Consider the following 15845-nt stretch of genomic DNA (forward strand, 5'->3'; position numbering starts at 1 on the left):
TGCTGAAGGGGGCTTACGTCAAAGTCATAGCGGTCCACGGTCTCATAGTCCAGGGGGATTGCCACTCGGATGCGGATGTCTGCTTTCCCTTGGACGGAGGTGGGGGAGATGATGAAATGGTGCGAGTTGTTGCCCACCAGGTAGACCTCGAACATGCTGTTCAGACCCTGGGGAGAGTGGAGAAGCCCATCGGAAAGGGTGTAGAAGGGGTTGGAGCCAGAATGGAGAAACAGAGGGTGTTGGAGGTTGAGGCCAGCAACACTGCCTTGTAGCGCAGCACAGGCTGGGGAGGGTCTTCCTGCCCCATCTCTCTGAGTCCTGCCCTTCCCTTGGATGAAGCTGGCCAGCTCCATCTCCACCTCAGCTCCTCACTTAAGGAGCCTCCTTGGTTCTGTCATCCTGTCACATCCTAAGTGTACCTCTCCACGTCTATTCCATTTCCCACCTCCTGGCCATTTCTCAACTGTGGGGTGCCAAAGAGGGAGAGGAATCTGCCAACATTAAAACCCAAGGGAAGAGTTGGAAAGATGGCTCATTGCCGAGAGGGTAAAAATGAGCTTGCCATCAAGCCCGAAGACATGAGTTCGGTTCCCAGGACCCACAGAAGGAGAGCACTGACTCTTGCAAGTTGTCCTCTGACTTCCACACACAAGTCGAGGCCACATGCAGGCCTGCCTCCCCATTACAAACTAAATAAATAAAGTGCAAAATTAAAACAAAATAGAAGACCCAGGAGGAGATGAAATAAGTCGTGGAAAGAAAGAAAAAATGAGGTGACTAGAATGGGTTGGGACTGGAGAGGACAGGACAAATGTGTTAGAAAGAACACTGGGCTGCTATATATGACATGGAAATAACCCGGGGAACTGGGTGACAAAGAACATCGCCATGTGCCTCACTCCCTGGAGACCCATTGCTAGGGCTGCTGCATCAGCAGCTCTAGTCCATTGCTTTAGGGCTCAGGGTGTAGCCTTTCTGTCCACCTCAGGGTTTTTACCCTGGTCACCTTTCCCTGAGGGCTTCATACATACAAGGGAAGATGGCTATGGCTCAAGAAGGGGTGTGCTTAGAACCACATAATCTCCATCTTTTCCAGCTTGGGAGATGGGGGGTGAATGTGGGTGGAGCCAGCTGACTGAGTCTGGCCTTTCCCTCTCCAAGGGGTGTGCCCCCACCAGGAGTATCTGTCTGGCCCTGGCTACAGGTGTCCAGTGATCACCATTCTGAGATGAGATTCTGGCTCTTATGTAGCCCATCCATCTAATGGGACACCCAAGAAGACAGTGCCCCTTGTGGTTGAACACAGGGCTGCAGTGTAATCTTGTTTTCCCAGGGGACCTGGGAGTTGGGGGAGCTCCCTTCTGCAAGCTCTTCAAGGTTAAGAGGGGATGACCAGGCATCTTCGGCCCCAGAAGCCTTTCCATGCTGAGCTGGCCTGGTCCCCCACTGCCAGGCAGGAATTCTGAGGAACTATAGAAGTCAGAGATCAGGCACCTGCACCCCCTAGAGTTTTCCACCTATCCACCAGGGGGTGGGAATCTCACCTGACTAGCCAGATAAGGTACTATCAGTTCTCAGAGCCAGGGGCAACTGTGCCTGTCACTGGGATAGGGATTATGGACAGGATACAGCCCCTTTCAGCCTATTCTGGGGTCAAGGCAGGTTGTAGGGGACACTCCAGAGCCCCAAGCCCAGAACAGCTTCTTAGAGACTACTGTATGGCTACTCTGAGTCTCTTGGGTTGAAGAATGTTAGGGTCTCTCTGGCAGGATCCATTCCATCAGCTGGAGGGGACCAATTAAATGCCTGAAAGGACACTAATAGCCAAAGGCAATGGAGTGTGACAGTTCTAAACAGGTGACAAGGATGCTCTCTCCCCCTGAACCCTGGACTCTTGGCCACAGCATTCACAGACCTGAGAAGGTGGCGATATCTGAGGTGTGTCTGCTGGGGTGGAGGGAGGTTCTTTGTGATGCCCCGCCCCTCCCCGAGGCCTCCCTGCCCTTCAAGGCTCACTTACCAAGTTCTGTCAGTGGGAAAGGTCAAAGAGGCGGAGACAAGGAGGAGCCACAGGTAGGAAAGAAGGAAACAGAAAAAAAAGTGAATCACTGGTCAGGGTGAAGGAGAGGGGCTGAAAGGGATCCTGGGATCCGAGCCTGTGATTCAGGTCTAGAAGCGTGAGGCCTCAGAATCCACAGCTGAGGCAGGGGTGCTGGAGGAGAGAGGAAAGAGGGTGGAGCACACGCCTGGGGCGATGCAGGGGAGGGGAGGTCCCAGGAGGGCGTGTTCCTCTCCTGCTCTCCTCCAGTCCAGGTGACACTAGGGTTGAACTGTGAGGTGAGGGGCCATGGCCCCCACATTCTGCTTCCAGAAGCCTGGAGAGAAACACCGTAGAAGCCAGCCCTCGCCTCTGCCATCTTTTTATTTTCCTAACATTCAGGAGGGAGAGGAGGAAGCCAGAAACTTGGAAAATGGTCCTCATTGTTTCATGTCACTCCCAGAGATGGGCCCTCACCCTGTTCTTAGGTCCCTGTCCCAGGAGGCCCATGCTGTGAGGTGGATCTCCTTATGCACAGACACTGCTGCCTCCCGTTTGACACATACAGAAGCATGTGGTTCCTTCCTCCCTCAGCTCCACCTTGGTGATGGCCCCAACCATATTCAGGAGCCCCTGCTGGCTGGGATGGCAGCAGGCAGCTTTGACGGCCTCCTGCCAGGCAGGGCTCTCAGCACTTGGGAAGTACAAAGAGCTGCTTTGTCCCAACACCCATGCGTTTGTCTGCCTATGGGTGTTTGCTAGTGTAGTGTGTGTGTGTGTGTGTGTGTGTGTGTGTGTGTGTGTGTGCAGTTGAGCCTCTTCACATGAGTGCAGAGTCCAGAGGTCAACCACAGGTGTCTTTCCTCCATTGCTCTCCAACTTGAGTTTTTGAGGCAGGTCCATTCATTGACCCTGAAACATATCAACTGGACTAGGCTGGCTGGCTGGCTTCAGGAATCCAGCTAGCTCCCTCTCTCTCCCACCCCTATGCTGGGGTCACAGGTGCATGCCACCACGCCTAGCTGTCTTTGCATGTGGGTTCTAAGGACTTGAACTCAGGTCCTCGTGTTTGCCCAGCAGGCACCTTACTAGCAGAACTATTGCCCAGTCCTTCCTCAGTTCTCTTGAAGGCTGCAGAGTGTCCCCCATTGCACTGTCAGTCCCCTTTGTGGTAGTCTTCAACATGCTATGTAGCTGAGGATGATCTTGAATTCCTACCTTCTACCTCCTAAATTCTGGGATTACACACATGTAATGTATGCAAGGTAAAGCACCATGCCCGGTTTATTCGGTTTATTCGGTGCTGGAGATGGAACCCAAAGCTTCCTGCCAGGCAAGCCAAGCACTCTACCAGCTGAGCTGCAGCCTTGGTTCCCTTTTGTTCTATTTTCATTCCATCTAGGCCTCTGGGGCTATGGGATTGGATTGTCCACATTCAGGACCAGTCTCCTCTCCTTGATTCTCTCTGGAGACTATCACAGACACATCCAGGAGTGGCTTTCTCAGAGTATGGTACTGGTCCCCACAGCATTGCCACTGCCATCTCTTGGCTGCTGGTTAGAAAGACACATTTGTTGTGGAAACTGCTTTAACTATGTAAAGTTGTGTTACTTTGTTTATGCTATGGAATGGACTATTTAACTATGTGCTACATTTGTTTCTGCTGCCTTGTTAAGGATGTAAAGATGTGTTACATCTGTTTCACCTTACCTGCCCAAGGTACCTGATTGGTCTAATAAAAAGCTGAGTGGCTAATAGCTAGGCAGGAGAGGGATAGGCTGGGCTGGTGGGCAGACAGAATAACTAGGAGAAGAAATCTCGGCTAGAAAGAAAAGGGAGGAGGAGGAGGAGGAGGAGAGAACAAGGGAGAAAAAGAGGGACATGCCTGGGGTCAGAAGGAAGCCAGGCAGCTTTCAGCCAGACATGGAGACAGCAGGAAAGTAAGATATAAAGAAAGAAAGAAAGAAAGAAAGAAAGAAAGAAAGAAAGAAAGAAAGAAAGAAAGAAAGAAAGAAAGAAAGAAAGGAAGAAAGAAAGAAAGAAGGGTAAAAAGCCCGGAGGCAAAACATAGATAAAGAGAAACAGATTAAAATAAAAGCTAGCAGAATAAAATAAGGCTGAACATTCAAAACTAATGTCTCCATGTCATAATTTAGGAGCTGGTTGGTAGCCCAAAAGAATAAGCCTAGACATCTGTGGGCCACATACTCCTAGTTGATTGAACCAGAGACTCAGTACCATGTTGTACCAGTAACCCATCACAGTGTATGACAGCACGTGAGAGTCACTGGGAACCAGCCAACACTAAGGAAGGAGCAAGCGCGCATTAATTAGGATGATGTGCAAGATGGGACAGAGGAGCAGAGAAGGTGGCAGAACCACATGGAGATGGGGTGCCCCATGGCTGAGGCCAACCATGGGAACTGAAGAGCCCTTGGAAGGATGACGTGAGCTCTGCAGAGCACAGTGCTTGTGTAAACCCTCAGGGCAGCTCCCAAGTCAGTCCCCACTCTTTTGGAGCATGCATGTGTACGTGCAGGTATGGGTGCATGTGTGTGTGTGTATGGGTGTGGAGGTCGGAGATCCATCTCAGGTTTCATCCTCAGGTGTCTCGGGTCAACCTTGTTTTCTGACACAGGCTTACTAAGATCTGGGGCTGACCAATGTGTCTAAATTGGTAAGGCTGGCTGGCCAGGGAGCCTCAGGGTACTGTCTCTATCTTCACAGCTCTACAGATTTTAATCATGTGCTACCATGCCTAGCTTTGAGGTGGGAGCTGGGGAATCAAACTCAAGTCCTCACATTTATGTGGCAGGCGCCTTACTAACTTGGCCATCTTCCCAGTCCCTTCTCTGGCCTCTCGATGTCTCCTCTGTGGGTCTCAGATCCTAAGGTCTGTCCTCTCCTGGATCTGGCCCCAGAGGTTCTGGCCTGACCCCTCAGTTGTCAGGACCCTGTGTGCTTCTGACCCCAGGTTTCCCAGGATCACTCCGAACCATCCCCAAAAGCTCAGCCGGGCCCTTCTAGAGGGCCAGTTCCTGCCAGGCCCAAGCTGGGATCTCCTCTGCTGAGTTTGGGAAACTCATCTTGTTTGCTTAGTAGCTGCAAAACTTTTAACTACAGCCTTGGCCTGGGAGCCTTTTGTCTCAACAGCTTTCAATTTTTTGCCCCAACATGTATGACACATGCCTGTGTGACATCAGCATCTGTCCAGCCCCTCTACAAGGGCCATAGAGGACAGCTATTCAAGATACACAGTCATCAAGGAAGCTTTCAAATTCCTAGCTCCCACCCTCGGGTGTATGCTAAGCTGGCGTATGGGGGAGCACAGCTGTCCCCTTTCCCAAACCACAAGTGGCAACGACAGGGAGGGGTCCTCTCTCCCTGGTGAGCTGGGGCCTCCTCTTCACACTTGCCTCTCTCTGGGGCTGCCATCCTGCTGCTTGAGGTGGCAGGAGGAATTTCCAGAGCTGTTAAGGGATGGTTTTGTTGGAAAGAGAGATAAAAAGGACATCAAAGGGGAGCCCAGTAGGTGTGGAGAGGAGCCTGGGGGGCGGGGGATTAAATCCTACTCCAGCTGTGAGAGGTGATCCGAAGGCTGATTGGTGGGGCTGCGCTAGTCCCTAAGGTGAGCTACAGCCAGCTCCCAAGGCCAGGGAGCCAGTGACTGCTGGCTGGAGACCTCTCCAAGGCTCGGGTTTTATGTATCTTCTCCTGGAGGGGCTGCACACTGAATCATTCCCAGTCCCCTGCTGGCTTTCCCCAATTGCTCTTGTTGACTGGAGCCTTCCTGCCCCCTGCAGAGGACAGTCCCTTATCTGCTGGCTGCCAGAAGAGGAGGCCAGGACAGTTCCCCTAACCTCACCCCCACCTACAGCTTCTGGAAGGGGAGGGCGGCAAGGAGTGGTCAGAGAAGGCCCTGCCCTATCTCCTTGCTCCTGGGTCCAAGATCTGTTACCGTGGTCTCCTGGTCAAGTGCTAGTCTTAGTTTGTCATAGAGCGGGATGTGTTATCATGCACTGGGCCCTCTGCAAATGCTGGTTCTTGAGGGCTCCCAGAGGAGAGGAACAGGAGACCTGCAGTGGGTGTGACCATGCACCAAGTATCCTCTGTTGAGTATCATCCATTCCTCTGCAGTACCTTGGTTCTCAGAGTGAGGACCATCTCAGTGTACGTCCCTACCCATGCCCAGGCCTCCTCCAGGGTCTGAGACCTGCAGAGCAGTCCCTTGGCCAAGCACACGTGTCCTGTTAAGGTGACTCAGTAGACTCTTTGCTCTCTGTTGTTTGTCATTGGCAGTGCCAGGCCAGTGACCTGGTGGGGTGACACAGGGGGTGAGGCTCAGTCTCTCTGGAATCTTGGTTTCTCTGTTACAGGAAATGGCTTTCTCTTTATGGACCCCAACAGAACCTCAGTCAAGACTACCATAAAGGTCCCTCCTTTTAAAAAGTAACCTTAAAATTGGGGGAAAGCTATAGCCCACTTTTACCATAAGAATCTAGATCCAATTCTATTAAACTATTAAAACTATTAAACAACTTAGTGCCCAAATTCAAGCTTCGGTCACACCCTCATGAATAAGCCTCCAGACAGTGGTTTTTTATTAAGGAGATAAAATTCAAAACCCACTTCTATCATCCCTGGCCTAAACACCAACAGTATGTCCTATTTCTGACCAAGGTGATAATAAAACTCTCAACTTTTAGGGCTCCAATCCCTAAACTTCCTTACCAGTTTCTACCTCCTGTCCTCAACTTATCCATCTGTGGAGGGGGTACAGTGGGGCTCGCCCTCTCTGACAGGTGAACTGTGTCCTCTTCCCCAAGACAAGTGACTCCTGGGGAGTTCCATGGGCTGGTAAGGGTCATTTAATTTGTGCTGAGATGAAGGATAAGGAATTAGGGTACAGGCAGGGTCCCCATAGTCATTGCTATGCTCTTTAGAATGCTGTCCAGAACTCAGACCTGGCACAGAAGAGTCCTGCGACCACAAATCCAGTGGGAAACACTAAATCGTAGAGATGGTTAAAACCAGAGCTAGGGAGATGGCTCAGGGAGTAAAGTGCTCGCTTTGCAAGCCTGAAGTCCTGAGTTCGAGCCCCAGCACTCGTGAAAATACCAGGTGCAGAGTGCATCTGAAATGTTACCAGAGACGACAGAAGGATTTCTGGGGCTTGCTGGCCAACAGACCCAGCAGAACTGTGAGCTGAAAATCAACGAGAGAGTCTGTCTAAAAAAAGCAAGGTGAAGAGACAGGTTAACCTCTGTCTTCAACATACATGCTTCTACACATACATACACACACCACAAAGAAAGCTAAAACACCCTGAGGAGTCGGACTTGAGCCCAGGCTCAAACACCGCCCGCTTCAGTTTTGTATTTTCTCATCTGCAAAATGGGGGAAGTGCTATTCACCCAACAGACCACTGAGGGCACACTGTGACATCCTGGTAGTTGCCTGGACAGGTATTCCTCCAAGAGAGTCATCTCTGTAGTTCCAGTAGGGGTAGGGTGTGAGGAGAGGCACCCCCTAGAAGGGCTGAATTGAGACCTTGGCCAGGGATGGGAGGGGCAGGCAGAGGAGGACCCGCAATGGGATGTGTGTAGGGGTACAGGGACCATCCACTCCCTCTCAGCAAGGACTGCACGGTTCTCTACTCTTGCTTTTTGTCGAGCTCATCCGTGCTATTGAGTGGCAGAAAATCAAAGCTGACAAGATGTGTTCTTTATCGCTCCTTTGTCCATCCTTCCACTTAATTAATCCCAATCAGACATGGTGAAGTGGCCTTGGCAGGGCCCCATTTCCCTTAGAGTCAGCCGCTTCTCCCTTGTACTGCTCTACCTAAACACCAGTCCCTGCCTGCCTCAAGCCACTGTCTTGCACCCACTGCACCCAGGCTGCCTATTTGGGTGACAAAGTCCAGGAGACAGTAGAGGACCCCCAACTGTCTCCAGCTCCCCTTGGGGACCACATAGGTAACTGTCTCCCATGGTCAGTAGTTGGGTCCCACTGCCCTTTCCTGAGTTCTAGGTCTGCCTGGTCCCCAGCAGTTCAGAGAGTCCCTTTCTCTCTGCACAGAGACAAGCTACTGCCTTGCTTCTGGCTCTCCTCTCACCCTAAGACCTGCCTTCCCAGTCTGGGCCTCTGAGCAGCCAGGACTAAAGCTGGGAATGTGTCTCCTCTGGAGCCACCACCCACTGCCGGATGAAGAAAGATATCTTTCCTCCTGCCTCAGTTTCCCAGACTGTAACATGGTACTCTTGCCTCGGGGACTTCTGCACACTTGGGAATTACTTAATATCCAAGAGCTGAAAGATTTCCGCCTACCCTTCCTTTCTTTCTTTTTTCTTTCTTTTCCTTCCTTCATTTTTAAAAAAATATTTATAAGTATTCTGTCTGCATGTATGCCTGCAGGCCATAAATGGGCACCTAGTCTCATTACAGATGGTTGTGACACCATGTGGTTGCTGGGAATTGAACTCAGGACCTTTGGAAGAGCACACAGCGCTCATAACCACTGAGTCATCTTTCCAGCCCCACCCCACCTTTCTTTCTCTCTCTGCTCCCCGCTGTGCCCCTTTGCTAATCCTTCCTTTACTTCCAGTCTGAAACTGTGAACACTTAGTGTTACACATTAAAACCCCACTCTCAAAGGAGGGCAGATCTTTGGGAGGTAATTTGTGTGTGTGGGTAGCATCTTTCGGAATAGGATGCCAGGTTTTGATGACACTTAATGAAAGGAACCCCAGAGCCATCCTTGCCCTGTCTGTCAACACAGGAACACAGGCAGAAGTTGACTACCTACAAACTAGGAAGTGTCTCTTGCCACACAACCTAATCCTCCATGTCCTTGGGCTTAGACTCTCCTGCCTCTACACAGAGGCAAGGGAGCCCCTTTGTTATTCTAGACCAGATGGACAAGACTCCCTCTTTCCTTCTATTTCTCCTCTTTCTCTTCTCCCCTGCATACACCCCCACACCCTGCACTACTCTCGCCGCCCCAGGTTATCCATCGAATTCCACACACGCCTGCACAGATGGGATCAATCCGAGGCAGCCTTGCCTTCAGCTTATCTCTGCTCCAAATGATTGATTTTCCCTCTTTAAGAGTAATTTGCTGGCGAATTCCACGTATTGGAAAGGAGAAAAAAAAAATGTCCTGTGAAATCTAATTCAACCCGACTGGCAGCTGGCACTTTCAAGGAAGAACACTAGAGAACCATCATGTTCTCCCTGGATGGGTGTACCGTTGTGGAAGGTGGCAGGTGCTTTTCACCTGTGCAAGCACACCTCCCTCCGCCTGCCCCAGCGCTTCTGGTAGTCGTAATGTACTTCCATGGAGGCCAGTGGAGGTGTGTTTGAATTAACAGCTTCCATTTTGTAGCCCATGGCCAAGTGCATTGTGGGAATCTCCCAAAGCCTAGCTACAGTCCTAGCCTTCAGTCTATTGCCTCGAGGCTTCCTTCCTTCCTTCATCCATTTCCCTTTTCATTCTAATTTGTCTGCCTCAGTTTCTCCACCCTGGCCATGAGTTGCCTGTCAGGCTGAATCAGAGATGTCTTTCTGTTGTATGAAAACTATATGCTTGCTCATTTATGACAGTGATGTCATTTGGTCTAGAAGCCCCCATGGGTGTTGTTGATGCTGGCTCCTCTCAGCTCATCTCTTCTGGGGGGGATGGTGGGAACATCTTCAATACTTCATAAATTAACATGCAGTATAATTAACATTTTTTGTTCCACAGTTCTATGGATAACAATACATGTATAGATTCCTGTCTGACCACTAAGCTAAAATAATTTTACTCATCCCACTCTGTAAAAATCCTGCCTTTTCCTACTTCTTTGTAGCCCCGGCCATCATCAACCATTGAGCTCCTCTGCTCTTTGGGAATGCCATTAAGTCATGTAGACTCATGTGACTCTATTATCTGGTACCCAGCTCCTCTCAGGACAATGCCCTTGGATACACCTGATTCTCCCTTATGCTACCATCTGTATCTTGTGTGTGTGTGTGTGTATGTGTGTGTACATGTGTATGTGTGTAGGACCACATCAGGTGTCCTCAACTGCTTTTTAATTTTAATTTTAAAGTGTCCTCAACACTTTAATTTTTGAGATACAAGCTCTCACTGTACCTGGAGTTTATTAATTCAGATAGGCTCTGGAGACTTCCTGTCTCTGCTTCTTCAGTGCTGGGATTGTGTAAGTGCTCCTCCTTAAACACAGAGGCGTGCTCCTGCCTCAGAGTTGTGCCCTCAGGCTGTGTTTTGCCTAGAATATCCTTCCACTCAGTGTTTCCACTTCAGAGGTCTGTCTTTTAGTGACATCTTAGTAGCGAGGTCTCTCCTAAGAGCTCCTTCCCTTAGATCATCTCCAACATCACTCACTCACTCACTTTCTTTGGAGACGGAATTTTCCCATCCTCAGCTGGCCTTGAAGTTGCTAACTTGTAAGGTATCGGAGGATGGCCTTGAACTTCTGACCCTCCTAACTTGTAAGCTAGCAGAGGATGGCCTTGAACTTCTGACCCTCCTGCTTCCTCCTCACAAGTGCCAGGATTGCGGGTGTGTACCTGTGTACCCTCACTCCCGCTTTATGCAGCACTGGGGACTGAACCCAGGGCTTTCTACGTGCAAGGCAAGCACTCTACCCACCGAGCTATGACCCCAGCCTCAGCTTCCTTTTCTCTAAGTTTTCTTTTCACTACTGAAAAAGCATGCTGCTTTTCCTCTTTACTCATTTGTTTAGCAATGCTGGGGATTGAACTCAGGGCCTCACACATCCTAGGCGGTCTCTCTGGCTCAATGGCATCCCAGCACTTAATTTTTTTTTTTTTTTAAATTAGAGCCAAGGTCCTGGTTGACTTAAGACTCACAACTTCCCTGCCTTGACCTCCCTGAGAGCTGAACAACAGGCACGTGCCACCTGCCTGCCCTGTTCAGTTCTTTAGTCCCCCACTTTGAGCAGCAATTTCGGGTGTTGAGATGAGCAATGTGAATGAAGTGGGCAGGCAGAGGATCATGGGAAAAAGGCATTATGGTCTAGTGTGAATGGGCCTTAGAGAACGGGCGCCATGATAGGCGTGAACCAGGCCACAGACAGTCTAAGCGCGGTGGACAGGATTTGCCAGCTTCTTCTGTTCCCACAGCAGCTTTCAGAAGACCAAGTGCTGTCTTAGGGGTGCACGTTTTCAGATAAAATGAATGCCAGTACTTCCCACTGAGTCCTGCTTAGGTTTGGGTCTGGAGGATCATGGGAAGAGGGTCTGCCTGGGAAACAGATAAAGGCAACAAGTCAACAGACTCAACACGACAGACAGATGAGCACCTGCTGTAGCCCAGGGAACTTGGGCGGGCAATGGCAGGGCCCAGGGACACTGACACCAGAGCTGCCAAATGGGTTTATGGCCCACCCCCACTCCCACTAGGCAGGAACCAGTGCCGATCACAAGCTAATTACATTCACGATGACACTACATGAGGAGGTATCTGAGTCATACCAGGCCACCCCTCTGGTCCTTAGGGAGGCTGGAGCTCTGCCAGCTGGGAGGAATCACACAGTGGGGATGCAAGGATTGCAGTCAAAGCCAGGAAAATCCCAGTAATCACAATCACAGCAAGAAGAGCCTCCACAAAGGCAACTGGGGAGAAATTAATGGGAAATGCAGACGGGGCTGTCCTGCTCCTGAGGCATCCCTTCTAGAGCAGATAGGCATTGGAGGCAACAGATATTTTCCTGGAGAGCCTCAATCTTGGGGGAGGGACCAGGACATGTAAGCAGAAGTTGCTGCCTCTGTTTCTCCCTGGACCAGAGGCCTCTCCCTGTTCCTTCTCATAGCTGGGTGAATGACAGAGGACCCTGGAGGCATCACTTCTCCCTTCCTTCATGGTTTGTAGAAGTGGTCTAGGGGTGAGTGATTTCCAGCTACATCTTAGTTACTTGCCTAGCAGGGTTGAGGAGGGGATAGGTGACTAAACAATGCCATAAACTCCCAGTGAAAACCACTGCCCACTGGCAGCCTGGCCTCACACCCCTTTGCTTTGCTCCTAGAGTTTGGCTTAAAAAAAAAAAAAAGTGACTTAGACAATTGAATTCAGGGTAGCTGTGGTTACTTTCCAAAGGGGCAAGGATGGGGAGGCACTATACTTACAGGGCCTAGAGGAACAGTGGTCTGAGTGGCAGATACTCAGCTGAATGTGTGACAGGGGCCAAGAGCCTTGGTTCTACCCAGGGCTGCAGAGGCACCTGGCTCAAAATGCTTACTGGACTCAAACCTCAGAAAGCCAGCCTTGTCAAAACAAACAAAAATAAAAACCCAAACAAAACCCTGGTAGGAGTAGGGCTGGAGGTGGGGGGAGGGAGGGAGGAGGGAGGAAGGTTGCAGATAGTGGCAGAGGCTTGCTTATCCTCTTTTTATGCTGCGGATCCTCTGGAAGCCTGCAGAAGCCCACTGGTCTCCTAAGAGTTCCTTTTTCTTTTTTGACAGGATCTCTATCGTTTGGAGTGTTGGGGCTTGATCCCAGGGCCTCGTGCATGTTAGTCAGGTACTCTACCAACAGAGCCACACCCCTACCTCTCAGGATGCTTTTTTTTTTTTTTTTTTTTTTTTTTTGGTTTTTCGAGACAGGGTTTCTCTGTGGCTTTGGAGCCTGTCCTGGAACTAGCTCTTGTAGACCAGGCTGGTCTCGAACTCACAGAGATCCGCCTGCCTCTGCCTCCCGAGTGCTGGGATTAAAGGCGTGCGCCACCACCGCCTGGCTCAGGATGCTTTTAATTGCATAAGATAAACTACAGGGTACACCAAGTCAACTGGCGACTTTGAAACAGTTATCCAAGTACTGTTCAAGGGGCAGTGTGGTCATACATATGCTTTGGAATTCGTTCAGCCAGGATTTCAGAGGCAGGGCTGCCATTAGGCTGTGATTTCAAATCAGGGTCAGGTGCAAATAGGATACTGAGGTTCCTGGGATAAAGTGATAAGAAAATATCAGAGGTTTTGCTGAGGTCAAAAAGTCACAGACCCTGCATCTAGGCCCATAGCAAAAAAAAAAACAAAAAACAAAACAACAACAACAACAACAACAAGAACAAAAACAAACAAACAAACAAAAAAACCAGGAGGCGCTGACATTAGTGAAAATAAAACAAAGGCTTTTCTTCATTTCCGGTCCAGGTGCCTTAGAGGGCCGGTGGGCTGCCTGCCCCTATAGCATTGAAACTCCTGGACCAGAAGGCAGAGTTCCAGAGGTGACAGAGGAAGCACATAGTAAGAACACAGCCTTCACGGTCGTCTAAGTGGGGAAGGTGCTGAGGAACGCGGCCTGTGCAAACCCACTCACAGGAGCAAACTGAGTGTAGATAAACACAAGGCTGGGCTGCTGACAGGCCGAGAACACACATGGAATGGAAAATCAGGGCGATGAATAAACATAGCCCCTGAGATTAGCAGGTGAACCATCTTCCATGCCCCCTCCCAATCCCTCACCAACGCAGCATCCTGGAATATTCTCCCCGCCATCCTCTTTCCTTGATTACAGGGTGGTGATGCCTTTTCCTTGGGCAGGTGGGTAATTTGGCGTCTTTTTTCCCCTCCCTTATGCCCCTCAAACAAATTAATCGTGTCGTTTGCCTGAAATAAGAACACATTTCTGCCAGATGTGTCCCTGGTCACCTATCTGGCACAGGGCCCCTTTTCTTTCCCCAGCCCCTCTTGCCAGCCATGAGGAGCTGGGGGGTGGGGGCACTGTGGGCCAAGTATTTGAACTGGTTTACACGGGGTGTTTCAGCCCAAACTCTGACTGAATTCTTACCCCTGTATTCCCCAGGGGCACTCTGCTGCTGGAGGCCACCTGCCTCTAGTAGAGGACCTGAGGACAGAGGTTCTTGTCTTTCTTTGAAGTCCGGGCAGAGCCCACCCTCTCCCTTTTCTGCCTTCTTTAACTACATGGCCCCACTCACTTCTGGTTGTGACGTCCTTGCCATGTCCCCAGCAGCAGTGCAAAGGTGGACAGCAACTGAGTTTGGGGAAGCAGGGTTGGGGAGAACGGGGCAGCCGTATCTCCAAATAAAGAGCCCTATCTGGTGATATACCCTGGAAGGCACCAAATGTAGGACAGGGGTCGCCTGGGAGGGGTAAGTAGGGGAGAGCCAGAGGGCCCAGGTCCAGCTAAGATGGGAGGATATGTGATGTGGGGCACCGGAAGCTGCCACATCCTGGCTTCCTCTGACTTCTCTCAGTGGAGGCAGTACTCAGGTCCCTGGATTGGAGCTGAGTGTGGTGGGGGCTTTGCCTGAGATCTCAAGTTCAAGGCCAACACCAACTCCACAGTAAGACTGTCTCAAGACAAACTTCTGGGTGTGTCTGTGAGGGAGTTTCTGGATTAGCTTAACGGAGGTGTGAGGATGCCCACTCATTGTGGGCAGCACTGACCTACTGATTGAGACCTTGGACAGAAAAGGAAAAAAGAGTTAAGCACCAGCTTTCATCCCTCTTGCTTCCTGGCACAGTGACCATTTCCTGAGGCTCCTTCCATATAAACCCCTGCCCTGTCTCCTTTAACTGTGAGCCACAACAAACCTTTGGCTAAATTGCTTCACTTGTCATGTGTAGTAATTCAGGGCCTGACGGTTCTGATAGGGTGCTGAGGGCCACTGTCCTCTGAAGAGCAGATCTGCACTGCAGGAGCTCTGGGCTGGCTTGGAGGACCCGCCCACTCCTATCCTCCTAGCCACTGAGAAGCAGAGGTAAGAGGGTCCCTGTTTCCAGGCCAGCTGGGTTGGTTACCTAATAAGATTCTGTAAGATTTTTTGTTGAACACACACACACACACACACACACACACACACACACACACACACACAGGGTCTTTTGGACAAACTGAAGAAAAGAGCTGGTCATGAGCTACTGTCAATTTCCACGTGGGTGAACTGGCAAGGTCCCACAAAAGTAGAGTAGGCAAGACAGCATCCAGGAGGACTAGGTGAAATAGGGGCAGTGGGGGTGGTCTCACCAAATTCTTCTGTCAGTTTGACTCCTCCTCCTCCTCCTCCCCCCAGAGGAGAATGCCCACACAGACAGCCTCCTGGAGTCTGTGTGGGGAGGTAAAGGGAAGCTGTAGACTTCCAAGGAGCATTGAGCTGAGGGAGAGGCCTGAGGCTGCAGGCTAGCCCACAGAGGACTGTCCTGGAGAAAGCCTGGGGCTGGGAGTGAGCAGACACCTCCCTGCTTATCTACTGTGGCACCCCTAGAGCTCTGGGGGTGGGGCGCTTGAAACCATAGCGGCCGCAAGAGTGAGGCAGCCACAGCCTTTAATTTGAAGCAGAGATGGGTCCGCACCAAGGCTGACTTCCGGGCTCCTGCCTTCCTTCTCCAGGTTCTCACCCCCACACCTGCATCCCAACCATCTATTTGCTTCTCAACTGTCACACAGGACAAAAGGCAGCCGCTGCTGACTCCAGCCCACTGCAGCTCTTTCTTCCCTGCCTTCCTTGAGTTTTCTAGAACCTGGCAAAGGTGAAGAAATCACCTGGAGACTAACGCTGGGACTCCTTGAGGCTAGCCAGGGCCCGTTTCTAGCCCCTGGGCTATGGGGCACGGCGCACTGGAACCTGAGGGGCAGCGATAGCTTATGCTAAATCTTGGATCTGGAGGCACTGGAGGTACCTCTAGCCTTTCTGTGATAAATTAACATCCTAAGTAGGAACCACTGCCACAAAGTTCCCACAGAGGTTCCCTGCTTTCTGTTCCCCTTTCTGTTTTTGTGGTCACTCTACTGCCCCACAGTAGACTGCTGAGGTCAGCCCAC

The 15845-nt window shown here is 50.8% G+C and overlaps 1 protein-coding gene across 4 annotated transcripts in view; it reads right to left on the bottom strand.

The window, feature by feature from the left end:
• Positions 1-15845, bottom strand: part of Cdh23 (cadherin related 23) — a 331360-nt gene that overhangs the window by 151271 nt on the left and 164244 nt on the right. For 2 of the 4 annotated variants that reach the window (XM_038342223.1, XM_038342225.1), the window contains exons 11-12: positions 15051-15056; positions 18-167 (exon numbers count right to left, since the gene is read on the bottom strand). In XM_038342223.1, coding sequence (XP_038198151.1) covers positions 18-167; positions 15051-15056 — 156 coding nt within the window. The remainder of the gene's footprint in view (positions 1-17; positions 168-15050; positions 15057-15845) is intronic. The other 2 variants (XM_038342224.1, XM_038342222.1) reach the window with 1 other exon arrangement.

This window comes from Arvicola amphibius, chromosome 9 (assembly GCF_903992535.2).
Source record: "Arvicola amphibius chromosome 9, mArvAmp1.2, whole genome shotgun sequence".
Lineage (NCBI taxonomy): Eukaryota > Metazoa > Chordata > Mammalia > Rodentia > Cricetidae > Arvicola > Arvicola amphibius.